At 44.7% G+C, this 26,858-nt stretch overlaps 1 protein-coding gene across 8 annotated transcripts in view; it reads left to right on the forward strand.

Annotated features, from left to right (window-relative positions):
* The window catches only part of LOC308592680 (neural-cadherin-like), a 51,298-nt gene that overhangs the window by 18,643 nt on the left and 5,797 nt on the right, over positions 1–26,858 (forward strand). For 7 of the 8 annotated variants that reach the window (XR_014010616.1, XM_081204250.1, XM_081204251.1 and 4 more), the window contains exons 10-30: positions 753–923; positions 2,924–3,096; positions 3,419–3,586; positions 4,208–4,457; positions 4,558–4,685; positions 6,372–6,558; positions 6,689–6,832; positions 8,657–8,940; positions 9,561–11,178; positions 13,058–13,151; positions 14,520–14,704; positions 16,961–17,193; positions 18,446–18,723; positions 20,292–20,506; positions 21,694–21,825; positions 22,114–22,237; positions 22,749–22,872; positions 22,976–23,156; positions 23,681–23,847; positions 24,703–24,967; positions 25,643–25,823. Coding sequence is in view for 7 of the 8 variants with exons in the window: in XM_081204250.1 (XP_081060376.1) it covers positions 753–923; positions 2,924–3,096; positions 3,419–3,586; positions 4,208–4,457; positions 4,558–4,685; positions 6,372–6,558; positions 6,689–6,832; positions 8,657–8,940; positions 9,561–11,178; positions 13,058–13,151; positions 14,520–14,704; positions 16,961–17,193; positions 18,446–18,723; positions 20,292–20,506; positions 21,694–21,825; positions 22,114–22,237; positions 22,749–22,872; positions 22,976–23,156; positions 23,681–23,847; positions 24,703–24,967; positions 25,643–25,823 (5,302 nt within the window). In the remaining variant the exon portion in view is untranslated. Of the gene's footprint in view, positions 1–752; positions 924–2,923; positions 3,097–3,418; positions 3,587–4,207; positions 4,458–4,557; positions 4,686–6,371; positions 6,559–6,688; positions 6,833–8,656; positions 8,941–9,560; positions 11,179–13,057; positions 13,152–14,519; positions 14,705–16,960; positions 17,194–18,445; positions 18,724–20,291; positions 20,507–21,693; positions 21,826–22,113; positions 22,238–22,327; positions 22,375–22,748; positions 22,873–22,975; positions 23,157–23,680; positions 23,848–24,702; positions 24,968–25,642; positions 25,824–26,858 lie in introns of those variants that run through there. The other variant, XM_081204256.1, reaches the window with a different exon arrangement.

The raw sequence follows: 26,858 nt of genomic DNA on the forward strand, positions 1-26,858 counted from the left end.
ACAAGGCTTGCGGGCAGCAGCCTGCAGCCCCGTCGAGTGTCCGCAAGCCTTGTGCGCCCGGCAGGAGGTCCCGCCGAGCGCGCAAGGCTTGGGGCGGCAGCCTGTCGCCCGAAGCACGGGGAGCCCTCCGGAGGGCGCCTCGTGCTTTGGGCAGGTGTGCGCAAGGCTTGGGGCGGCAGCCGCGGTGGGGGGGGAAATATTTATTTATTTATTTATTCCCCCCCAAAAAAACCGAGGTGTGTCCTATGGGCCGGTGCGCCCTATAGGATGAAAAATATGGTATATCCTTGTACTTATTTCAAGCCTCACCGTGTTGTGCTTCTAAATAACGATGCTAAATTCTTCGGGTGCACAAGTATTTACTGAATTTTTGTTTTCAGACTCTCAATGCATTTCAAGCTGACTACTCATCTTCTGGTTATTTCAGCAGAAGCTCGTGGTTCTGTAGTTACGTTATTTCTTTTAAATAGCCCTTTACCCTGAAGAAGAGAGAAATTGGGTCAAAACACATTGGGAGTTGGGCAATTTCTTCAGTAAATGTTTGTATACCATCTAAGCTATTTTGTGAGACACAAGAAAAATAAATTGCAGAGTGGAAGAAAAAAGGAGCTCCTCTGTGCAGGCAAACATTACAAGGGATAAGCTTTTATTAAGCCTGAACAGTGGGAGTGAGTTGCTGCAGACTTGTGAAAACGTCTGATTAAAGCCAGCGGTGATCCTGCTGACTCTTTGATAGTAATGTTTCTGTTTAGGTGTTATCGTTTCGACTCGGCGTTTTGACCGAGAGAAACAGAAGGAGTATACGCTCTCTGTGACGGCTACAGATCAAGCTCAGGAGCCACTGATTGGAGTGTGTCAAATCACCATCTTCATTGCTGATATGAATGACAACGATCCAAAGTTTGAGAACAGCCGCTATCAATGTGAGTAGGCACAAACTGTTGTTGCACTGTGAGAGTTGATTTAAGTTTGCGAAGTGTGTGTTGAGCCCAGAAGCCTTCAGTTAGATTCCTTCTCTGTAGGGCTGTAAGATGGCATAAATTTAAATTTCCTTTCAAACCCATGTTCATCACATGCAGCAATGTTTCCGTTCCACTGCATTTCAGTTTCTGGCAAAAAGTTATCATTACATTATTCCACACCATTTGTCCCAGTTCAAAGGCCATTCATTTCATTGTATAGGAAATGCAAGGCAAATGGGAAGGGGCGTAGCATCATGAAATACATATTGTTTGTGTTACGTATCATTTACAAACGGGGGGGGGGGTGCAGAAGCAAATTCCAATTGTAGTCAATGGATTGATTTCTGTTCTTGGCACGGGACAATTGAGTGAACGTTGGCAATTTCCGCTTCTGTTTTTATTGGAATTCTGCAACATCTCTGACTGCGGCTTATACTCACCTCACCTGTGTGAGCAGCAGTGCAGAAGCCAGCTATACTAAAGCTAGGTGAAGACTGCTTTGTATGGGAAAATGTACATTTGTGGTCACTGGCCTAGGTGGGTTACTTGTTAGGAAGAAAATGTATGCTGCCTTAGGTTCCAAAATGAAAGAAAGGGGGGGAGTAAATAAACATCATCGTAATTTTATTTAAAAAATTCCTTCCAGTAGCACCTTAAAGACCAACTAAGTTAGTTCTTGGTATGAGCTTTCGTGTGCATGCACACTTCTTCAGATACGCATGCACACGAAAGCTCATACCAAGAACTAACTTAGTTGGTCTTTAAGGTGCTACTGGAAGGAATTTTTTTATTTTGACTATGGCAGACCAACACGGCTACCTATCTGTAACTGTAATTTTATTATTTATACGCCACCTATCTGGCTGGGTTGCCCCAGCCACTCTGGATGGCTTCCAGCAAAATATAAAAACATCATAAAACATCAAACATTTTAAAAAGTGTCTATACAGGGCTGCCTTCAGATCTCTTCTAAAGGTTAAATAGTTACTCATCTCCTTGACATGTGATGGGAGAGCATTCTACAGGGTGGGTGCCACTACCCAGAACCCCTCTGCCTGGTTCCCTGTAACTTCACTTCTCACAGTAAGGGAACCACCAGAAGGCCCTCAGAGCTAGATCTCAGTGTCTGGGGGTGGAGACACTCCTTCAGATATATTTAGGGCTTTATAGGTCAGCGCCAACACTTTGAATTGTGCTTGAAAACATACTGAGAGCCAATGTAGATCCTTTAGGGCTGGTGTTCTATGGTCCTGGCAGTTGCTCCCACTCACCTGTCTAGTAGCTTCCGAGTCACCTTCAAAGGTAGCCCCACGTAGAGCGCATTGCAGTAGTCCAAGTGGGAGATAATCAGGACGTGCACCACTCTGGCGAGGCAGTGCACAAACAGGTAGGGTCTCCTCTGGCGTACCAAATGGAGCTGGTAGGCGGCCACCCTGGACACAGAATTGGCCTACATCTCCATGGGCAGCTGTGAGTCCAAAATGACCCCCAGGCTGCATACAGTGGCCGTCCGCAGATGCTAATCCATTAGGGCAAGTTGGACTCTGCCCCACCAACCTCATTCTGTCCTTAGCCAGCCCCTACCTGCCTGCCTTCAAAAGGTGGCTTTAACTGTTGTTGCCTTTGGCTCCACCTACCGTTGTTCCCTTGCCTCCTGCCTTACCAGTCACATCAGGCACAAGTTGTCACTGGGCTAAATATTGCTTCCAGGATCAGAGGCAACAATGCCTCTGAGTAGCAGTCCATTGGGGAGAAACAGCAGGAAGAGGTTATTGCCATCATGTTCTGCCTCTGTGCTTCTGAAAGAGGCATCTCGTTGGCCACTAAGATAAAGGATGCTGGACTAGATCCGGCAGGGCCTTCCTTGCATTTTTATGTGCTGTGATTGCCATCACTGAAATGCCACTTTAACTAGGCCAGGGCATGTTTAGAATGAACTCTGTGCTTCCATCTTTCCAAAGACTTCCTTCGTGAAGACACCCCAGTGGGGACAAGTTTCCTCCATGCTGCAGCTCATGACGATGACCAGGGGGTAAACGCCGCCATCATGTACTCCATGTTGCCGCAGGAGCCAGAATACTTCCAAGTCAGCCCCAGCACCGGCTGGGTGTACGTGAATCTCGTAATCTCCCAGGTATGCTTCTGCATACAGCAGAGCTTTCCAAACTGTGTGCCGCGACACATTAGTGTGTTGGCTCAGTGTGTAGGTGTGTTACGTGGCCACTACCCGCGCTCCTCCCAGAGCTGGAAAGGGGTCAGTTTAACCTCCGGTTTGCTGCTAAAACTGAACTGCTGTGTTGTGAAATGATGCATGTCCGAAAAGGTATGTCACCGGCATGAAAAATTTGGAAAGCTCTGGTTTACAGAATACTTGCTGCACCTGCTTTTTTTCAGCCTTTGTTCCAGCAAACGAGCATTCGTTTTTTGGTGAACGGCTGCTAAAAATTATTTTGCAGACATTTCAGATCACAAGATACATCGTGGCCACAGATGGAGGGAACCGGAGCAGCACGGTGGAACTGACCGTCACTGTAACGAACGCACTTAATCAGTCGCCGCAGTGGGAGAAAAGTGCCTATTCGGTCACGATCCCGGAGAGCACGATTCGAGACACCAAGATAGTGGTAGGCTTTAAAAATAAAATTGGAAACGTATTTGTTTCAGGATAAAAGGAAGCTGGTTTACACTGAGTGGTGCCCAGAACTGGACACAAAATAGAGTGGGACTATTAGTTTCTTACCTTTCTTCCCAGGAGCTCAAGAGGGTGTGCATGGTTCTTCTCTATGAGTCATCGTCCCTCCCCTAATTGTTCTGAAATTCTGCAAACAAGTCTTGCTCCTATTGGACACCGGTATCCACAAGTGAATCCATATTTCTGCATCTCTGATTTTTTTATTTTTTTAAGAAGAATTGGCTCCTTTTGCTCCACAGCTCATTTCTGTTCTTCCTTGGGTGTGGATTCCTGTGTGAAATGTGCGTGGCAGTAATTTGAACATCCTTTCCAGACATTTTGTAGTATAATTCCCATCATCCCTGACCACCAGTTGGCTGGGGCTAATGTGAGGTGTGTTCCAAAACATCTGCAGAATTAGAGGATTGGTTATTATTAACAGGAAAGCAGAGCTCTGATGCCATGGGCCGTTGGCTGCAATAGTATCATCTGCATTTCGACTCTTAAGGATCAAGGTGGCCCATGTAAATGCATCTCCCCACTGAATGGTGTTCCTGGTTATTCCTGTCCCTAGACTATCAAAGCAACGTCCCCACTTGGTGACCCAAGGGTTACCTATACCCTGGAGGAGGGCCAGGTTCCGGAGACAAACATGCCTGTCCGCTTCTACCTCAAACCGAACAGAGCAGATGGGTCTGCTTCACTGCTGGTTGCTGAACCTCTGGACTTTGAGACCACCAAGTTCTTTGCACTGAGCATCAAGGCTCAGAATGTAGCTACAATTCCATTGGCATCTTTCACCACGGTTTGTGTTAATGTCACAGGTTGGTTATCCGTTTATTAATATCGGCATATCAAACTGAAATTACAAGTACTTGATGTCAGTGAACTATGTATCGCTAAATCTGCCTTTTTGTTCCGCAGACGTCAATGATAACGTCCCGTTCTTCACATCTTCTACTTACGAGGTTTCTGTACCTGAGGGAGCAGCGGTTGGTACCTCTGTCGTGCAGGTTCTTGCTACGGATTCAGACTCGGGACTCCACGGAGAGGTTCGTTGTTACCTTTCCCTTTACTGAAAACGAGTGAGAAAATGCGATTCTGTATCCTTAAACTTTCTGGGTGGTGGTCAGTGAAGTCTTGCTCAGAGTAGACCCATTGAACATTACTAAGTTAAGTCCATTAATTTTAGTTCATGCGCTCCGAGTAAAATCTAGCTGAGTACCATTTAATTGACTCAAGACTCTAACTTTTTGTACTACAGTGGAACCTCGGTTTTCGAATGTAATCCATTCCGGAAGTCTGTTCGACTTCCGAAACCTTTGAAAACCGAGGATCAGTGGGCTGGCTGCAAAGTCAGTGGGGGGGGGGGAATGTAAAAAAGCGCCTTGGAAGCCATTCGACTTCTGAGGCCTGTTTGAAAACAGAAGCATTCACTTCTGGGCTTTTGGCGTTTGGCTTCTGAAACGTTTGGCAGCCGAGACGTTAGAAAACTGAGTGTAATAGCCTCCTGAAGTAGGAAGTTACAGTATACATATTCTTTTCAACTGGCGCCACATGCCATCTGTTGCATGCGTTAAAACTTGTGGATGCCAATATGCATTAAAGCACTTGTGTAGACTGTACTTCATTTAAGACAAGAATGGAAGAATTCTTATTTTCTGCCAAAAGTTGCATTCTTCTCAGGGGTCATTTGTTAGGGGCTGCATCCTGGCAGTGGGCGAGACCATCTCTTTCCCTGTCTCTGTCCTTCCCTTCCCTTCCCTTCTCTCTCTCTCTGTCCCTCCTTTCCCCTTTCTCACCCTCTTCTTTTCATGGGAGAAATAGATTAACTCTGGCTAGAGCCTGAATTGACTGCTTACTCTTGACCTCATGTTAGTGTATTATAGGGGACCCTTGGACGTCTGTGCTGATACTTTCCCTCCCCCTCCCCCACTTTGTGCTGAGTGGATGGGCCTGTGAGCCTCCATTTTAACTTCCCATGATGCCTCTGAGGTCACATTACTCGGGGACATTGTGACAAATTAAAACAGGGACTTTATGCTACTCAGATTTGATAGCAGAAGTGTTGTTGCCGCCTGCAGGGCTTATTGGCGCAAGAGGACTCCAGAAGACACTTTGCTCAGACCTTAAAGCCGTTCTCACATTACTCAATAATCAACGGCAACCAACAGCAGATTCACAAACATAAGAATGTCTGATTCTCCAGTGCAAAGATTTAAAGACCAGTGTGTGAATCCAAATTGCAGCAATCAGTGAGAGTCCTGAATTGTTCAGTCGTTAACTTGCTTCAAAGGTTATGCCCTCTGTGGCAAGTCCACACAGCTCTTCAAACTGTAGAGCAGCGGTTCTCAACCTGTGGGTCCCCAGATGTTGCTGGACTACAATTCCCATCATCCCTGAGCTCTGGCCTTGCTAGCAAGGGTTGATGGGAGTTGTAGTCCAACAACATCTGGGGACCCACAGGTTGAGAAAGGCTGCTCTAGAGGGTAGAAAACCACAGTCCACATATTTGTGGCTATACTGTGACTACACAGACCTTTCCCTTCCACACAAACGGTGCTGCTATCTAACTTTCTGTAAGTGCTACAAATGGCATAGGTCTGTGACTATCGAATAATTATGGCCTTGGAGCTGAACTAAGTTGGATGTCCTTGAGAGTGGTTGTGTTCCTGTTTCTGAGCTGTTACGAAGGTGGGATAGAGTATAAAGCCCACTCCTATGTTCTTCAATTGCAGGTCCACTATTCAATACTGAAGGACGCTAGTGAAGATTACCAATACTTCAACATTGATTCCAAGTTGGGAGTCATTTCTACCCAGGCATCTTTTGACAGAGAGAAGAGAGGATCTTACTTGATCGAAGTTCATTCCCAGGATTCTTCTGAATCAGCCAGGCCTGGTTTATATGGGCAGCCTAACACAGGTAAACCTCAGTGGGTTTCAAAAAAACACATAAAGAGGTTCCTGTGGGTCAAAAGAGGGTTCAGAACGATGTGCTGGCATTGTGATTGCCTGAGCCTCCAAAGGCAAATAGCTGGTTATTTGCTTTTCAGATACGGCGTATGTGAGGATTTTAATTAGCGACATAAACGACAATGCCCCTGCTTTCCTGCATTTGGTGTATGAAATTAATATAGATGAAGACGAGGATGTCGGGTATGCATTTTTGACGGCAACAGCAGATGACAAAGATGAAGGTACACAACACAGGTTTATTTTATGTGTTGTCCAGTCTTGACTGAGACTCTGTCACAAGAGACCAGGGCCCTGCGGGACTTGACATCTTTCCGCAGGGCCTGCAAGACAGAGCTGTTCCACCAGGCCTTTGGCCAGGGCACAGCCTGACTCCCTCCCTCGGCAATCTTCGCGGAGCTCTGGCCCAATGGTTGCCAGTGGCCTGAATTAATTAATTTTATAATGAATGATTTTAGAGTGTTGTTTATGCTATACTTTTATACTGTTTTATTGTTGTTAGCCGCCCTGAGCCCGGCTTCAGCTGGGGAGGGCGGGATATAAATAAAATTTATTATTATTATTATTAATTTGGACGCAGTAGTGAGGCTATGGCAGGCTGTTCCAGAAGATGAGGTGGCAACTGTCCTGTCTTCAAAGGAACTTTTTCTATATGTGGTACAGGAACAGGTTTATAGAATGTGGAATAAAACAGTAATGGCAAAAATTGCATGTCATGTACTTTTCAAAATACGACTATTTGGAAACTAGCTTTATTCAGACCTTTCTTAATGTTCTGTAAAGAGAGCCGGGATAATTTTTTAAAGCATTTCTCATAAGCTCGATATATCCACCCATTATTATTTTTTTTAATGGAAAGTAGACTCGGACCTTTTGAGTTAGAATATAGCCAAGCTAAAAGTTTTTGGCTAGTATCTCACATGTGTTAGCATCTTCGTCTGGCACTCTTACATTCCCAAGGTTTTTTATTTAAATAGGATGGATCATAATTTTGGACTGACGCCCATTAAGAGTTGGTTATTTCCGTGCCGGAATTGTTATTTATAGGGCAAAATGCTGCTATTAAATTGGAGGACTTATTGCATTTTTTGCTAGTTGCCGTTAACGAACTGTAGTCCAAAGGTGGAAAGCTTTGGAAAGTCTAAATATTGCTGCTTGGTATTAAAATGTCTGGACAGTTGTAGTCTCAGAAAAGATTACATGCAATGCACAAGTTCTGCAAGGCAGAAAAAAACCGCATACCTTCTGTGCCACTGGGGATGAAACTGTATTTTGTATATTTCTGACCATAATACACAAAGACACTTAACAGCACTTGCTGTAGATATTTGGAAGCCATATACTCTTTATTGTGCTACTCTCTTTTCACAGAACGTATCGCACTGTCATGTCAGTAGCAGTTCCTATCTGTACATGACTCCTAAACTGGGACAGTTTTCTGTTGTTTGTTCTTTATGCCTACTGCATTGTAATAAAATGCAAAGTAATAATAATGATATAAGAGAGGGGTACCTAGCCTCTAGATTCACTTCAGAGTCTTGCTATACATACATACATACATACATACATACATACAGTTTACTTTGGAAGTAGGCATGCGTGACCCTTCTACATTTTGGGTTGGGTCCAAGCATACGATGCAATCCTAACCTTATCTACTCAGAACTAAGCCCTGTTGAATTCAGCAGGGCTTACTTCTAAGTTAGTGGGGTTAGAACTGAAGCCTTAGTCCAGGCATAGGCAAACTCAACCCTCCAGATGTTTTGGGACTACAATTCCCATCATCCCTGACCACTGGTCATTAGCTAGGGATGGGCACGAGTTTGCCTGTGCCTGCCTTAGTCATGCTGAGAGTAGACCCATTGAACCACATGGCTCTTAAGTCAGTTGATTTCAATGGGTCTACTCTTAAGCAACACTAAGCCTGGATCTAAAATTTTCTTGTTTTTTTCAAAATTCTTCTGAAAGTAATGTTGGGATAGACCCTAGTGCTCAGAGATCTCCCGGGCTGTGATAAGGATAATATGGTAGCAACCTCGTGTTTTTAGGATCTAACGCCAAGCTCAGATATCAGATCACTTCAGGAAATGAGCGAGGAGATTTTTACGTGGAACCTGAGATGGGAACTCTATTGATTGCCCAGTGTCTTGACTATGAACAAGAACAGCATTATGAGCTTCAGTTGGTAGCTTCTGATGGAAAATGGGAGAACCACACCCTTGTTATCATCAATGTAGTCAATAAGAATGATGAAGCCCCTGTCTTCTCCCAGGACGAATACCACAGCAGTGTCTTGGAGGAACTTACTGATCTGCCGGTAACTGTTTTACGGGTAAGCAGGGTAAATCTGGGTTCAAAAATTATGCAAATGACACTGGTGGAAAATTCCAGCAACTTAAAAGAATTGCAATTCTTGAAATGAAAGCATATTCACTCAGAAGACAGTTTTGAGGAGCTTTGTTGGATTTATTCTCCATAGTAAGTGTGGGTTTGCGCTTAGGATTGCAGCCTAATTTATGTGAATTTCTGGATACTAACTGTACATTTACACCATGTCATCGTTGTTTGGTTTCTACCAGACTCCATAGTGATCTCAGCTGGTTGCAATAAAACTATCATGTTTGGGTTTTTATTTTTATTATTTCAATGTATACACCGCCTATCCAGATAATAATGTGCAAAGTGATTAAGAACAAAGTATAACATAAAACAAACAAAATATCGTCAAATATAAACCAATATACAAGACAAGGTTTTAAAAAACCCAGATCAATGAAATAGCCTATTAAAAGCAGCAGGAAAAACCCCCAGGTGAGCTTGATGGCTAAAAACCTTTCTAAATAATGTATCTGTTGTCGGAAGACCACCCGTAGGGGGCACTAAACAGGCCTCCGTAGGAAAGGAATTCCAAAGTTTAGGTGTTTGGTGCTGAACCTTTGTACTTGCTTTCAGGTTTCTGCAACTGACCCCGATCAGGAAGCTGACCAGAGTGCCCTTCGCTACTCCTTGCACGGTCAGGGTGCCCAAGCGGAGTTCACTATCAGTGAGTACACAGGCGAGATCACTGCAAATGAGAAGCTGGACCGGGAAAAGCGGTCCGTGTGGCGCTTCCTTGTTCTTGCTACGGATGAGGATGGGGAGGGTCTAACAGGCTTCGCTGACGTCATCATTGACGTGACGGACGTGAACGACAACCCGCCTCTTTTCCTTTGCGCCTCGGACGGTTGCTTTATGGGGCAAATTCCAGAAGACGCCCCCGCTGACTCCACCGTCATGGAGATGTCAGCGGTAGACCTTGATGACCCCAGAGCTGGGAAGAATGCCGTGTTAACCTACAGTATTATTCAGAATGTCCAAAACGAGATTAACCTCAACCTGTTCTCAGTTAACCCAGCTACTGGTACCATCTACACTGTGTTGGGATCCTTAGACAGGGAGAAAGAAGACCAGTACCTGGTGGTGGTTGAGGCGAAAGATGGAGGAGGCCTGACTGGAACAGGGACTGCCACTATTTTGGTCACTGATGTAAATGACCACACGCCAACCTTCACGCAAAAGATCTACACGGCCTTTGTCTCCGAGGGCGCAAGCCTCAGCGCTGAGGTTGCTGTGGTGTCAGCTACTGATGGGGATGAAGGAGAAAACGCTGTGGTGGCTTTCAGCATCGTAGGTGGAGATGAGGACCACAAATTCTTTATTGAGACGGACAAAGCAGACAAACGCGGTATAATTCGACTGAGGAAGCGGATAGATTTTGAGAAACCCCACGAGAGGGTGTTTAACTTGACTGTAAAAGCAGAGGACCTGGATTTTTCCAGCATAGCTCACTGTGTCATCTACGTGGAGGACTCCAACGACCATGCTCCTCTGTTTTACCCACAATTCTATGAGGTAGCAGGTCTGGCTGAAGACGTCCCCCTCGGAACTAAAGTCGTCCAGGTTATTGCTGTTGATTTAGATTCCGGGCTGAATGGACGGTTCTCTTACCGCCTGCTAAATAAGTCGGACCCAAATGGGAAGTTCTCTGTGGCTACTGATGGCTGGGTCCTTGTGGCAGGTCTTCTGGATTATGAAACTGTGGCACAGTACCAACTCGTGGTCATCGCTACAGATATGGGACAGCCTCCCTTGAGCGGCAGTGCCACAGTCCTCGTGGCTCTTCAGGACGTAAACGACAACGGACCCGAGTTTGAGGTGCAGTACAACCCAGTAGTTTGGGAAAACACTCCTTCTCCTCAGATTGTCCAGATGAACGATACCTCGACGCTTTTGTACGCTAAGGACAGGGACAGCCCAGCAAACGGGGCGCCCTTCTCCTTTCACTTACTGAGCGACTTTGGCAGCGTGACTTATTTTAATTTGCAGGACTTCAGCAACGGGAGTGCAATGCTAACTGCGTTGCACACGTTTGACAGGGAGGTGCACAAGGTATTTGAACTGCGGATTCTCATTGCTGACAGCGGGAGCCCTCCCATGAGCTCAACCAACACATTAACCGTGAATATCGGAGACCGAAATGACCACCCTCATGCTGCTGGCTTCATGGAGTGCCTCATCTACAGCTACAACGGTAAGCTGATGGTGATGAAGCTGGCTTGCATGCTTAAAGGAGACTGCCTTATTCCAGGTCATGTTTTGTATATCTGCCTTGTTATTGTCTACTCAAACTGGCAGCAGCTCTGCAGGGTCTCAGGCTCATTTTCCCCACCAGCTGATCCTTAAAAAACCCCCAAAACCCGAAACTCTGATACCAGGGGTTGAACATGAGACCTTCTGCATTCAGAGCATGTGACTTGCCACGAAGCTATCTATGGTCATGTCTGTATTCTGCATTCTTGTGGCCTGCATTCCCTGTTCACAATCAGTTTCAGAACACCTTGGGTGAACATTAGGATGCATACAGAGGAGTTTACATCCCAACTTTACATCTCAGATTGGTTTTACCTTGATGCGTTCTTCCCAAAGATTTATGGGTTGTAAATTTGGTTGCATTTGGGGGAAGGAGTAAAATAGTACTAAAGAAAGTCAGGTAGGTTGAATGTGTTCCTTCGTGCAATGTCTTCCAAAATCTGTTCTGGCGAATGCCCAACAGCTTGCCTGCTACCATCAGTCTTCCCCTTAAATCACATGGCAGTAGTGATTGTCACGTCCATCAGGCTGTTATGCAAGCAGAGACTGGCACCTGCTGTGCCGTTTGGCATTCTGGCTATCTATCCTTACTAAAAAGCATATGTTTAGCCCTTCTTTTTAAGAGAAGTGTGAATGAGTGCAAACCAGGCTTGGGGAATCTTCTGCTCATGGGTCTAATTCGGTCTCAGTTTGGCCCATGAGGCTGTTTTCCCTTAACCCACACCCACCTCCCTTTACAGCTGACATCATGTGTGATAATCGGCTGATGGGTGGTGTTTCAATGCACCATGCAGGGCTCTTTGCAAGATTGCCCCTATCACCTGGCATAACTGTCATGTCAAGTGACTGACAGGTCAAATTTGGCCCACGAGAGTTAGAGGAGAGAAGGATCTGGGCTGCTTCACAGATCTAATTCTAGTGCCTGCTGAAATCCTGGTCTGGGACCAATGATCCACGTGTGGGCAAGAGGAAAGCTCTTCTGAAGGTGCAGGGTATTTTGTTGATTTCCCCCACCAACCGCAGAGCATGCTACAACTTCTGAAAAGCCACTCTAGATGGTGAGAGGACTTTACATGGGGGGGGCAGGGGCTGGAACTGGCACATCCCTCCCCCCCCCAGTGCATGGATCATTCCTCAGTGATTGAGCTCATGCATTGCATGCAGAAGGTCATAGGTACAATCCCTGGCATCTTCAGGTAGGGCTGAGAAAGACTTCTGGTGTCTGAAATTGTGGAGAGCAATGGTGAGCCAGTGTAGAGAATAGTGAGAGCAGTGGTCCGACTAGGCATAAAGCAGGTCCCTCTGCTCTTCCCTAGGAATTGTTAGATCCAAGCCTCAGGTGGCATAGGGGCCTGAACAGGAATTTTGGTGGTTGGTGAGCTCAGCATAGTTCCCATGGCCCTTACCTGGCTGGTTTCTGAGTCTCCGTATTTCCTTTTCTGAGACATTCCCTTCACTTAAAAAACCTAAAACAGGTGCCTGCTATAAGCAAGCATATGCAGTTTTTTCTTTATTGTCTCAATTCACTAAATTTGATTTTCCTTATTTTACCTTGAAACAAAAGTTTTCTTGTCCCAGATTTTGTTTTCGTAGGCATACAGCCTGCACATCCTGGATGACAGATGTGTGTCAGGTTGCAGGTGTTGATATCTTGCGCTGATATTTCAACAGCACAACATGCTTCCAGAACAGTTGAAAAGCAAACATGATAGGACAATAAAATGAATAGTAATTTTTTAACACTTGCAGAATGCTTTCTCACATTTACATAAGTAGTAGATTTTCTTTTTTCCCATTTTTCTTCTCTTTTTTTTTTTAAGGTATCTTGCCCACAACTGTATTGGGTCAGATTCATGCCCCAGACAATGATGACTGGGACCACAAGACGTATCACTTTGAAGGGAAAGCACCCAGGTAAATGTCAAGTTCTTAAGTTTTTGAAAATAGCTCTCTCTTAATGAGAGAGTCGAGTATCAGAAACGGGTAGCTGTTCTGAAAAATAATGCAGTATAGCTTCACAGAACACATGGGCTGCATTCACACATCATACTAAATCAGGGTTGCCAACATGGTGGCTGATACCTCTGAGCACCCACACAAACACCCACCCACACACACATACTACCCCCTTTGTCTTAAGGTGCTAAGAGTGGTTTTCTTTTTCTACCTTAAGAACAACATAGAGCTGAAGAAGGAAGTTGGAGGAGGGGCCTCTCTTCCCCACTTCCTCTTTCAGCTCTGTGTGTTTTCAAGGCTCAGATGGATTCTGCTGAATCTGACTTTTACCCAGCTCTTAGAAATGTGAAATGTTTGCACACTTTATTTCTGGGTTTTGTTTTAAAGGTAGGCTGCTAAGGTAGGGGGTAACCAGTGGCATAGTGCCCACTTGCCCAAAAATCTAATTGTGCCTGTGGACCTAAAAATGTTGGCAACCCTTGCACTATGCTATAGTTTAGTGTGACGTGCATAAAGTGAAAGGGTGGACATAGGAAAACATTTTCGGCTATCGCTACTAAGACTATTGAGGAGATTTTTAGATATAAATTGCTGGGCCCTATGCTTCACTTATGGGGCAGTTTGCACAAGACAATGTAATCTACCTATTTAAAAATAGTATTACGTGCACCCCTTAACTTCAAACTATGAGAGATTTCAGGGGTGCAAATATGTGCCATAGGTTTGGTTTCTTTAGAAGGAAAGTCTTTAAGAGATTATGTGTGTTTTTGCAATGCATTAATATGCAAATTCCATACTTCAAAGTGATTTGGGAAGGGCAAGAGTCCCCAAAAGGTGGCATGCCACTGCCCAGAAGCAGAGGCACTGCCAATCACCGGGAAGTGGGGGGGGGGGAGGAGCAGTAAAGTGGTTGACGCTGTGCAAACACATCAGCAGGAATGCTGGATTGGCTTTGCCACTGGGCCCACAGACCACGGGTTGCTTAGTTCCTTTCCCTCCAGGAGGGCAGTAACTTCGTTGGCCAGGAGTTCAGGTGCGTTAGTGCCACCCTTTCTCACTCACTGCTCCTGGACAAATTTATTTTAACAGGTGAGCATAACCAACAGGTGAGCATAACCAATTATACTGGGGAGTAGATAAATTTACCAGAGGGTTAAATTCACATGAAATGCAACGAGCCAACACAGCAATGAAAATCAAGCAGATAATGTGACTGCATGCATAAGTTGTTATTTCATTTAACAAAATTTATACACCACTTAAGTCAACAGAGAGCTCTAGCCACAATTTGATCGGGTGATACCATGAATGGTTTCTTCCTCTCAGGTATTTTATTCTGAATGACAATTCTGGCTTACTAAGTATCAAAGAAGGAACTCCTTCAGGAACCTATGACATAAGAGTGAAAGTTACAGATGGCATCTGGCCTGATGTGGTCTCCACTGTAAGGGTGGTTGTGAAAGAAATCAAGGAAGAAGCTGCTCACAATGCGGGATCTATCCGAATAAGAGGTAAATGATGAGTTGTAAGCATCTTCTGGAGATCAGTTAACATTGTTGAGACTCCTGAATGCCCACCAAGGCCTGCAACTGAGTCACTAAGGACTCATGACCAGGGGTATCAAAGGTTGCAATGTAACAGGTTCATGAGGGTATCATAGTTCTCTTGGTGGAAGGTTGTTGATCCAGGACCCAGAAGAGTGATATTCTAGGACAGGGGTGGGGAACCTTTTCTGGCTGGAGCACCTGATCTTTATCAACCCCACCTCTAGCGGGCCAGTGTTGACAAGGCGGGCTGGACCTCTGACATGTCAATCACCTGACCTTATAGCGGCATCCAGTGATGCTTTCCCTTTGCAAAAGCCTCTTTGAAGTGGCTAATGCAGGCACGTTGCTTCAAAGGATGCTTTTGCACAGGGCTGGAGGTCCCCCAGCCCTGGTATAGAAGACAGAAAGTGATTTCTCACTGTCAGCAACCTTCCCTGGTTGGATTCCAGCACAAGCCAACTCAACTGGCTCCCAGTATCAGTAGGAGAAGAGCGGTCTGCACCCTCAAATGCTACCATGACTAGTGATGGGGAACACTGTCACTTATGATTTCTGTCAAGTTCCCATTTTTTCCATTCTCATTTTCAAATCGGTCTGCCACTCCTTTTTAACAAAACTTTCTTACAAAAATTCACCAGCATTTTAGGGTACATTTTTCTATACCTGTGTTTGTATGCAATTTTGTCTAAACTGCAAAGCAGTTTACCTAATAAGAGCACATTTTAATACAAACATTACCCTGGTTTATGCATTTTTGTATGCATCACTTGGCTAGAAAGCTGCATTGCAAATTCAGAGAAATGTGAATTTCAAACAATGGCTGTGTATCAGGTTGTGATTTTTTTTGTGTGTGTGCAAAATTTGGCATGTCCACTATTACATATGAACTGAATCAAATATCTCCCCCATACCTAGTCATGGCATCCCCCAAAGCCAGGATTTCATTTTTTTTTAATTTTTTTTATTGGTTTTACAAAAATTTTTTAAAACAAACAAACACATACAAAGACATACAAACACGTATAGTTTCATAACATTTTTTCATAAACCTCTTTTCCCGGACTCCCCCATACCCCCCCTTTCTGCATCCCAATGTCCATAATTTTTAGCAACTTCTAAATATTTCTTTCCAACCTCTATCTTCTTAATCTTTTCTTTAATCTAATCTTATATCGCTGTAACCCTTTCTTTCTGAAAACCTCGACATTCTAGCATTCATCAAGTTTATAGTAGTCTTTGAGATAAGTTTTAAATTTCTTCCATTCTTCTTCCGCCGTCTCTTTTCCCTGATCACGGATTCTGCCAGTCATCTCAGCCAATGTCATGTAGTCCATCACCTTCATCTGCCATTCTTCCAGGGTGGGTAGATCTTGTGTCTTCCAATACTTTGCGATGAGTATTCTTGCTGCTGTCGTTGCGTACATAAAGAAAGTTCTATCTTTCTTTGGCACCAATTGGCCGACAATGCCCAAGAGAAATGCCTCTGGTTTTTTAGAGAAAGTACATTTAAGTATCTTTTTCATTTCATTGTATATCATTTCCCAGAAAGCTTTAATCTTCGGGCATGTCCACCAAAGGTGATAGAAAGTACCTTCAGTTTCTTTACATTTCCAACACTTATTATCAGGCAAATGATAGATTTTTGCTAGCTTGACTGGGGTCATGTACCACCTGTATATCATTTTCATAATGTTTTCCTTTAAGGCATTACATGCCGTGAATTTAATACCGGTGTTCCACAACCATTCCCAGTCAGCAAACATAATATTATGACCAATGTCCTGTGCCCACTTAATCATAGCCGATTTGACTGTTTCATCTTGTGTATTCCATTTCAGCAGCAAGTTATACATTCTTGACAAATTCTTAGTATTGGGTTCTAACAGTTCAGTCTCTAATTTTGATTTTTCCACCTGAAAGCCAATTTTCCAAAGCCAGGATTTCAGGTCAGTTTAATAGCCCAAGGTTTCCTGCAACCTGTCTTGTCCCTCGGTAGAGGCCACAGGTAACCATGGAGTACCAAGATGTTGGTAAAGTAGTATGTGTTTTAAAAAAAAATTAAGGTTTAGGTATGAGATTGGATAAATTTTCAAAGGATGAATTCCTATGAACGTTCTGGAAGTGGTCTTGCCTTTTAGAGAGGAGATGCCTGAAGGTTTTTATTTCACCGTTGCTTCAGTGTCAGGCTTGGAAATTTGTGTGTGTGTGATATATTTACAGATATCACTGCAGAGGATTTTATATATCAGTCATCCGAGAGTGAAAGTAAGTACAACCAAATGAAGAAGCTTTTTTCAGAAATCATACCGGCCCAACTCGAAAATGTCCACATCTTCAGTGTCTTGAACAGCCCAGGCAAAACACAAGGAATAGATGTATGGTTTGCAATTCATGGATCACCCTATTACAAAGCAGAAAAACTTAACGGAAATGTTGCTGTGTCCAAAGCACGGGTAAGTGGTGTTTATTTGTCATTCCCCCCACCCCAAAAAAACCCTTGCAATTCTAGGCAACATTTTTAATGAAGTCTACAGAAGCTATCTGATGGAATCTTTGTGGATTTCCTTCTAAATTTTATTCCAGATTTTGAGAGTGCAGTTTTGCATGGGAAACACACGGCAGCTACTTCATGATCAAACAGGTTTGAAGATAGTCTTTCCCCCAAAGAACTCCACTCTGCAGGGAGAGTGGACCTGTTGAGATGGCCTGCCTGTGGGGACTGGTGGAATCTGATGGTTTCCTTAACACCTGGTGGTGTGCAGGCAAAAAAAATAAATGGTGTGGGGGAGGGGGCAGCTGGAGCACAGGTAGTGTAAATCCCAGTCTGAACCTGAGGGTATACAGTCGTACCTTGGAAGTCGAATGGAATCCGTTCCGGAAGTCTGTTCAGCTTCCAAAACGTTCGGAAACCAAGATGCGGCTTCCGATTGGCTGCAGGAAGCTCCTGCAGCCAATCGGAAGCCGTGGAACCCATGTTGGACGTTTGGGTTCCAAAGAATGTTCGCAAACTGGAACACTCACTTCCGGGTTTGCAGTGTTCGGGAGACAAAAGGTTTGAGTCGCAAGGTCTTCGACTTCCAAAGTATGACTGTATTGCCGTTCTTATCGTAGGGTGATGATGGCAGGAAAAGCCATCCATCGAAACTTTTCCAAGTGGTGAGTGGACTCTTGCCATGTGGCCAAGAGAGCGTTGTTCTTGTCCTCAGCAGCCTACTGTAACAATTTTACAGATTTCTAAATGCAATAAGAAATAATAAATTCCTGAGGGACAAAATGGCTCAGAGTCACACAGAGCTGCACATCACAGTTACAGCTTGCCCAGTGAACGGGCAGTTTCAGTTATTGGAGTGGGGAAGCTTTCCCGTCTTGGCTTCTTAGAGCTGGCTGAAGGAGACTTGACAGGGTGGGTCCAGTGGGTTATTGGAGGAGAGCTAATGGTAGTTGTTGTCCAAAACATCTGGAGGGTACCAGGGTTGTGGAAAGCTGCACTAGCTTAAGACTAAATTGAACATTGAATTCAGTTCAGAGGAGACTTTTTAAGAACAAATACGTTGCGGGGCACTGCTTGCTATGAGACAACTGCAGCAGAGCCCAAAAGGTATCATTTGTGAAGTCTTCAAAGAGGTGTTTTTAGTCTAGTTCTCTTGTGCATTTGGGGTTCCTTTAAAAAAAAAAGGGCTGACAACTAGATCTAACCCACAACAGCTGGAAACTATCCTGAATATCAGCATCACACAAGTTGGCATAGATGAGTGCGCAACTGAAAACTGCTCTCATAGCGCCGGATGCACCAGCAAAAATGAATTCAGTGCTCTTCCCACGATTACTTCTTCCGGAAATGTTTTGCTGGCCTCCATTACAGTGCTGAGCAGTGCCCAGTGTACTTGCGAAGCTCGGGAGAGAAAGCACCATTCTTGTTCCTCCTACCGGATCAATCCATGCTTTAATGGTGGCACCTGTACAGACACAGACCTGGGCTACAGGTTAGTAGATTGGCTCATGATTGAGCTGTGTTGTTGTTGTTGTTTTAAAAAAGTGCCAACCTTTATGTGGGGATGGGGAACTGGATCATGGTAGAACTCCAGATTCGAAAGTAGCCAACCCTCTGCAGGCCTCTTTTGACAAGCGGGTGGGGCCACTCAGCTGCCAATCACTTGACATCATATAAAACCATGTGAATTGAATGGCTGCAAAGGAAGAATGGGCTCCCCCTCCTTCCTTCTCAGCCACAGCTTGAAGGTTTGCCTCATGAACTTCCTGCTCCTGACATCAAGTGTGGAAAATGTCGGTGCGGTTGACACAAAATGACCTGGTGACCCACCCTTAGAGACTGGACAAGTCTCAGAGGCTTTATAGTGAAGAAATGTTCAAGGCGGAGTACAATAATTCCAACTAAAAGCACAGTAAAGGAAATACCATTCGCAGATTATATACTCGGGTCACCTTATATGCTAATAACCAATTCTGACGTAGCTGAAACAACACCATCTGCACACAAGAGGGAAGTATCTTGAAGCCTGGGAGAATCCCAGGTTTTGCAGAATTATACATCTTTGACCCCAGACATGTTTCTGAAATGGCTTTATGGCTGTCATATTTTTCCAAGACACAAGATGGCAATGTTGGGCTTTGAAGTTAAATCTCTATGGTTTCAAGCTTAAGGATAGCTCCTCTTGCCTCCCTGATCAACTCTTTCCTACAACCAATGAATAGAAGCGGACCCGTTATATTTGAAAGGAAATTATTCCCCTGCAAAAAATGTTTTGGGTTTTTGTCTCCTTTCTCCTCCTGGAACATTGTCTGCCATCTCTTGAGTACTTCTCACTGTACAGTGAACTTTCCCATTTCTTTATTTGTGGATGTCCATTAGGCCCTTTAGATACTAAAGAATTTAGAAGAAATTTGTTTTGTTAGATTTAGTGTGTGCATGTAGGAGATATATACCACCTTCTCTCTGAGGAACTCAAGGCAGTGTACATAGTCCCCCCCCCCCCATTCCCTCCTTTTTAATCCTCACAACAACACACTGAGGTAGATAATTCTGAGAAATAACGGCTATTTCAGGGTCATCCATTGAGCTTAAGGGCTGAGGAGAATTCTTCCCTGCCCTTATCTGACACCATAACCCAAGGTGGGGAACCTGTGGCCCTCTAAATGTCGCTGGACTACAACTCCCATCACCCCTGGTCATTAGCCAAGCCACCCATCTTAGAGGCCCTCACTTCCTCCTGCTGGAGTGAGTTACATAGTTTAACTGCACTGTGTGAAGAAACTCCGCCTGTACGTTACTACTACTAACAATAATCTTAAGGGGGGGGGTTGTTGCCTGCCCTTCACCAGAAGATCACAAAGCGGGTTAAGTAATGTACAAATAAAATATTAAAACCAGTTAATTAAAAACAACTAACCATCAGGAAGAATAAGGTGAGTCCTAGAAACCATTCTTCCAGTGGCAAAGGGTAGCTACTACGCTCTTTGATTTGCAATGCAATGTGTGTCTGCTTAGGGGTAGAGAGAGGGACAGGAATAACACGTTGGTTTATTTCTGCAGCTGCAAGTGCCCCATGGCTTTCCATGGACCTGAATGCCAGCAGACACAGCACACCTTCCGAGGACACGGATATGCCTGGTTCCCGACCCTCAAGCCTTGCTTTCAGAGCCGTATATCGCTGGATTTCATTACCGAAGCAGCCAATGGACTTCTGCTTTACAACGGGCCCATGACACGCCTGAAGCCGGGGGAAGCAGAGGATTTCATTGCCCTAGGTGAAAGATTTCTGTTTCTCTCCTTCTGTACTACTGGATCATAAAGCAGGGGTTGGGAATCATCCCCCTCCCCCCGGCATTCCCTCAGGACCACATGCTAGAGATGGGTAGGGCCAGAGGCAAAATGGGTAGAGCAGTGGAAGTGATTCCAAAGGCCTCTGGACTATGGCAGTACAGACACTGAGGTCCAGCTCCAAGGGCCTTCTGGTGGTTCCCTCACTGTGAGAAGTGAAGTTTAAAAGGAACAAGGCAGAGGCCCTTCTTGGTAGCGGCACCTGCCCTGTGGAACACCCTCCCACCAGATGTCAAGGAGATAAACAACTACACAACTTTCTGAAGACATCTGAAAGCAGCCCTGCATAGGGAAGTTTTTAATGTTTGATATTTGTTTGCCGTGTTTTATTCTCTTGGAAGCTGCCTAGAATGGCTAGGACAACCCAGTCAGTTGGGCGGGGTATAAATAATAAACTTATTATTATTTCTCATTTTGCTCTCTACACCTAAGGTATATTCCTCTTTCAACTGTATTTATACTGGAATCATAGAATCGGAAGCGATCACAAAGGGTCATCTCTTGTGCAGGAATCTCTTGCCCAACGTGGGGCTCAAGCTCACGACATGTGAGATTAAGAGTCTCATTCTGTACCAACTGAGTTATCCCAGCTGAGGGTATGCAAAGCCAGGAGCGACTTGGCTGGTGGGGCCTCCCCGCAGTAGCATTGCTGCTACTTACAGGGAGGGACGAGGCAGCAGCAAGGTCAGGGCTGCACAGATGCACTGGTAGAGCCAACTGAGCAGTCCTGCTGGTGCATCCTCTAAGTCGCATCCGCTTTCCCCCACTCCTGGTAAGCGACAGTGACGCTTCTCCTTGGGATGCTGTTGCTGTGGCCAACTCCTCTTCCACTGGGCAAGCTGCTCCTGCATGAAGGTAATGTGAGTTCTTGTAGTCTTAGATCAGGCATCCCCAAACTCCGTCCTCCAGATGTTTTGGGACTACAATTCCCATCATCCCTGACCACTGGTCCTGTAAGCTAGGGATGGTGGGAGTTGTAGTCCCAAAACATCTGGAGGGCCGAGTTTGGGGATGCCTGTCTTAGATGATACAAAAGAAGTGCATGTCAACAAGGATCAAGCGAAATTCTCAAGGAAGAAAACCACCCAATATGCTTTTCTCTTTCATTAAACAGAGCTCTCGGAGGGCGTTCCATTGCTAACTTTGAGCCATGGCTCAGGGGCGCTGCTTCTGCAGCTGTCGGAGAAAGTCAACGTCGCTGATCGGCGCTGGCATAACATAAACATAATCAACGATGGAAAGGCAAGTGTAAAGTGTACCCCAAAAGGACTCTAGAAGTTTTTGAGCTTTCACACCCAATCTTTATTTGAGCATAGCATATGTTTTTTTATGTTAGTTATCCTGAATGGAAATCACATTTGTAGAGGAAGGGAGGAAATTAGATTTGTGATTAGATGTTACATGGGTAGATGCATATTTTTTTCTCAGGTGGAATAATTTGGTTGGGGAATTGGCACAGGGGGCAGGAGACAGGACTCTCCAGCGCTCTGGCTCCAATCTGAGTCAACATAAATATCTTTTCCACTTTAGAAAGTTCAGCTGATCTTGGACCACTGTGTAAATGTCTCTGTTATGAACAGCGTCGGTGCCCTGCAGGGAGTGTCGAGGGCAGATAAATCTGCCTGTAAAGTTTCTTCCGAGACTCCAGGAAGTGAGAGGTAAAATATTGGAAATATAACCTTTGACTGGTAGATCAATCAACTTGAGTTTAGGTTGTTTAATTGATGCAGGCCAATTTGAATCGGTAGGGCCGTGGGCTAAGTCAGCAAATTTCATTACGCCGCAAGACATGCAGGTTAGTGACTTGTTTAATGATAACTTTTAATTCTTTGGGCCACTTCAGACATCATACCATTCAGTTGCCAACAACCTGCCTTCTGTCTGGGGTTCTTAGTTTAGCTACCATTCCAAGGATCCTTTGGGGGGAGCCGTGTGCTTTAAATGCATGGTGTGTACACAGCCATAGTATGAATCCATGGAGAGCTGCTGCCTGTCAGTGTTGGCAGCTAGATGAACCAGTGGTCTGACTCAGTATAGGGCATCTTCCTGTGTTCCCTTCCTCAAAGGCCAGCGGTTATCCTTATCTAGGTTGGCTGTAGGTTTATTAGAACTGTGGGGTGTGTTTTGCTTTTTTGCTTTCTACCTTTCTAATTCTCTTGCTGTTGGTAGATTTCTCAATGTTCACCAGCCTCTCCAGTTGGGTGGAGTGAAGAAGGCCCAGCCCTACCATACGACACAAAAGCATTTCAGAGGGTTTGTTGGCTGCATCCGAAATGTTGTCCTCGATAGCCAGGTAAGACCGTCAAGGGATTGCACATTCTTCCCCAGCTCCCTGCCATCCCAGTCTACCTGCAGCTGCTTACCGCCATTCTTCTTCCTTATCTATTTCTCTATAGGTATACAATTTAGAGCATCCTGCAGAGTCCTTGAACAGTGCACCAGGGTGCTCTCTGACTGACGGGCTGTGCCAGAAAGCTGGTGTGTCTTCCTGTGGCACCCATGGCAAATGCATTGGCGACTGGGGCTCTTTTAACTGTGACTGTTTCACCGGCTACACAGGAGCAAGATGTGACAAAGGTTCGGTTTGCACTGTGGGGTAAATCTCAGTAATCCCAAGGAAAAGACTCTGGCAACAAGGCAGTTGACTCATCACGGAGTAGAGTTGGTTTCGGTTTTGATTTTAATGAGATGGATTTGTTAGCTTTTCCATTAGGAGTGCATTTTGCACCATGCTCCCACCCCTAATTTTGTGAATTTTTTACTTAAGCGCTGCATAATCTAATTCTGCTTCCATAACAAGGAATAGGGACTTTTGGTAAATGGAGCGTGGAGGTGCTGAGGACTAGATACATTTTTGTCCCTAACCAAAATAAAATGCAAGCTAATATTCTTAGTCATTAAATGTGTCGTGTTTATGCCTGCTAGCTTAATAGAACACCTTCCTGCAGCAATGTAGTTGGCTGTGGTCCACAAAACCTTGTGCCCTAATAAAGACTCTTTGATTTTAATAAAATATAAATTCATACTAGACACTTAGGAAGGGAGGTGGGAAAGTCCAAATTATTACACAGTATGACCTTCGTCTGCCCTTTCACATTTAGCTCTTCCAGAATGGACTTTTGGAAAGGATAGTTGGATTCACTATGAACTGAAAACGCTGTTTAATGCGTACCACACCCGTGTCCAACTTGCAGTACGCACAAGGATGTCCTTCTGCACCCTTCTCAGTATGGCATCTTCGGATGGAAGCGGATACATTAGAGTGGAGGTAAACAATTAATCCACTGTTTTTCCACGAACACTTTCATTTTTTCATTTTTTTAAAAAAAACCAAACCAGCGATTACAGGAGCAAAAAATAAAATTAAGTAAAAGTAAGTGTCACATCATACATTGATGTTAAGGAAAAGACAATCCAGATTTCCCTCATCAGTGCAGGTAGAGACTAATTTGCATCAGTTCCAAAAGTGCAAGAAATAAAGCATAAAAACAATCTGGGTCTTTTGACCCATTGGAGACCTTTAAATTGTGGGTAATCCTCTCCGAAATGGATATTTCTATAACAACGTGTTAACTATAAGGCCTTCAGTGTTTTCTACCTTTCATGGAATCATCATAGAATCATAGAGTTGGAAGGGACCGCAAAGCTCATCTATTCCAGCCCCCTGCAATGCAGGAATATGCAGCTGCCCCTTACGGGGATTAAACCTGCAACCTTGGCTTCAATCACCACCGTGCTCTAACCAGCTGAGCTGTCCAGCTGCCTTTGTGCCATTGAGATTCTGGCTGCAGCCAGCATCCAGCTTTCAAGCACAAATTGCATACATGACCATCCCAGATACTTAAAGAAAGTTGTTTTTACATATTCCATAATTCTACAGCTGTTTTCTCCTGTGACTATGTTAGACACCACAATAATTATTTTTCTTTTCATTTCCCAGTTAAATGGGTTTCCAGTTAAAAAGCTGCATTTTCTGAAAAGTTTCTTTAATCTTATAAAAACTTAATTGGAGCAGAGCACTTTTCCCACTGCAAAGAACAACAGTTTGCTCCCATTAAACCCTCAGATCTTTAAGTATGCTTTATGCGTCTTCCATAAAATTATTTATCATGTCTCCATGCAGGTAATTGGTGGACATTTTGGTGTGAGCTTCAGTTTGGGAGACAAAGACCACACGCTTCAGTTAAGCACTGTGCACATAGACAACGGTCAGTGGGTTGAACTAGCCTTACAGCGGTATCACAATGAATTTTATTTGCGTATCAATGATGGTGGAGGCGATCATGAGACTTCGGCCATTCTGGGATCAAGCGGACAGTTTGAAATGAATTTGGCAAGCATTGTGCTCGGAAACCGCCTTGCTAACGGTTCAGAAAGCGATTTCCAAGGTACGTGGTGTAAAAAATTGCTCATGTCCTTTGTAGAACCACTAAGGATGTGCAGCTCAGAACTTCCTCCAGAGCGTAGCAGCACTGGGCATTTCCCAGAGCCCCAAGACCAGAAATGGGCCCACTCATCTAACAGTACTACCAGTTCCGCTTTGTACAGCGTATCTAAGAAGAGCAGAGGCAGATTATGAGAATTTGCACCACCCACTTCTTCCATGTTTGGGGCCCCCACTGAAAATGCCATGCCATCCTAGTATAACTCCTAGGAAGCCATTCATTTAAAAAAATATTTATCATTATCATCATTTATCCCCATAACTGTGGCTTTTTCTATGTTGTATCAATGGAATGCAATTGTAACAGGTAATACGTGTTGCTTGTTCAATAGCAATGGAATAACCTTTCTAGATGGTGCATTGGGAAGTGGTTCTCATTGTCTCCGCCCATTTCTCTGTTAATGGGACAGCTTTGCACTGTGCTGTACTTGGCAAGACTAGCAGTTTCCCGCATCGCTGCGCCAGCATGATGCTCCTGACTTGAGTGGCATCCAGGGTTCACTGAACATCGGTGCAATGCACTTTCACCACTTCTGATGTCACACTACACTCTGGTTAAAGGAGGGCCATTTACAACGGAACTCACTTAAGCCTCTCTTCCTTCTGGTGCCCCCTGCAGGCTGCATGAGGGATGTCCGCCTGAATGGCCAGCCTCTTCTTGTGGATTGCAAAAGCACTGAATACAGCTTTATTGTGGAGCAGCAGGGCATCACCATAGGTTGCCATTCCAGCTCTTGCAGCAGTCAGCCCTGTTACAGCCCTTTCCACTGCGTAGACCTTTGGAGGAAGTATGAGTGCAGGTATATATACCCTGGTCTTGCTTTGTTCTTTTTTCCTTTTGAAATCTTTTTCCTTTTGTAAAATCAACTGGTTGGCCACGGTGAGAACAGAATGCCAGCCTAGGTGGCCCATTGGGCTGATCCACTAAGGCTCTTCTCTCATATCTGTGGAAGGAATCAAGCCAGCAGTAACCCTACCATATGTAGCAACCGAATGTAAATGTCCCATTTTAAGTCTTTTTGCTGCAACACCAGTGTGCATGAGCTCCTGCACACAGACAAGAAAGGAACCTTTCTACATGCACCCAGAGAGCTTTGCATTTTTGCTTTAGTTGGGAGCTGGGACTAGCTTACTTTCTGGGACATCATCTGTTCCCGAGAACATTTCCTGCCGTCGTTCCAGATTTTGTGATAACCGTTCTAACTCGTCTGTAGAGGGCATCAACATTGATGCAGGAGCAGGCAAGCACTGGCTTAAGGGAGCTGGAGAGCATTGCACCACTTTTGAAAAAAACTCTGTTCCCATCCCTTGCTTTTAGAGGGGCACCAAATAGTCCGGGGTCCTTATTGGCCTGCACACATCACCAAGGGACCACAGGAAGTGTTGCTTCTGGTCCATCGTTTCAGGAGCATAGCCACACAAGATAGGTGCACCTTCCAGGCGATCTGTTTATTCTGCATCGATCCTGGTTTGCTGGCACAAAGCTTACGCTGTGCCTGGCCTTCATTGAGCATGCATTCCAATTCATTTATGTGGCAGTTCTGTAACAATGAACAGTCACACTGCTTTGCTCGTGGAGTGTTAACACATTTCCCTCCTAACCCCACAACTTTCAGTGCATTTTCCCTATCAGAGTCCATTTGCCGTTCCTATTAATTGTGTTTGTTTCGCTAGGGCATGGGTAGGCAAACTAAGGCCTGGGGGCCGGATCTTGCCCAATCGCCGTCTAAATCCAGTCCGGGAATCAGCATGTTTTTACATGAGTAGAATGTGTCCTTTTATTTAAAATGCATCTCTGGGTTATTTGTGGGGCATAGGATTTTGTTCATTTTTTT

The sequence above is a fragment of the Podarcis bocagei genome (genome assembly GCF_964188305.1).
Source record: "Podarcis bocagei genome assembly, chromosome: 8".
Taxonomy (NCBI): Eukaryota; Metazoa; Chordata; class Lepidosauria; order Squamata; family Lacertidae; genus Podarcis; species Podarcis bocagei.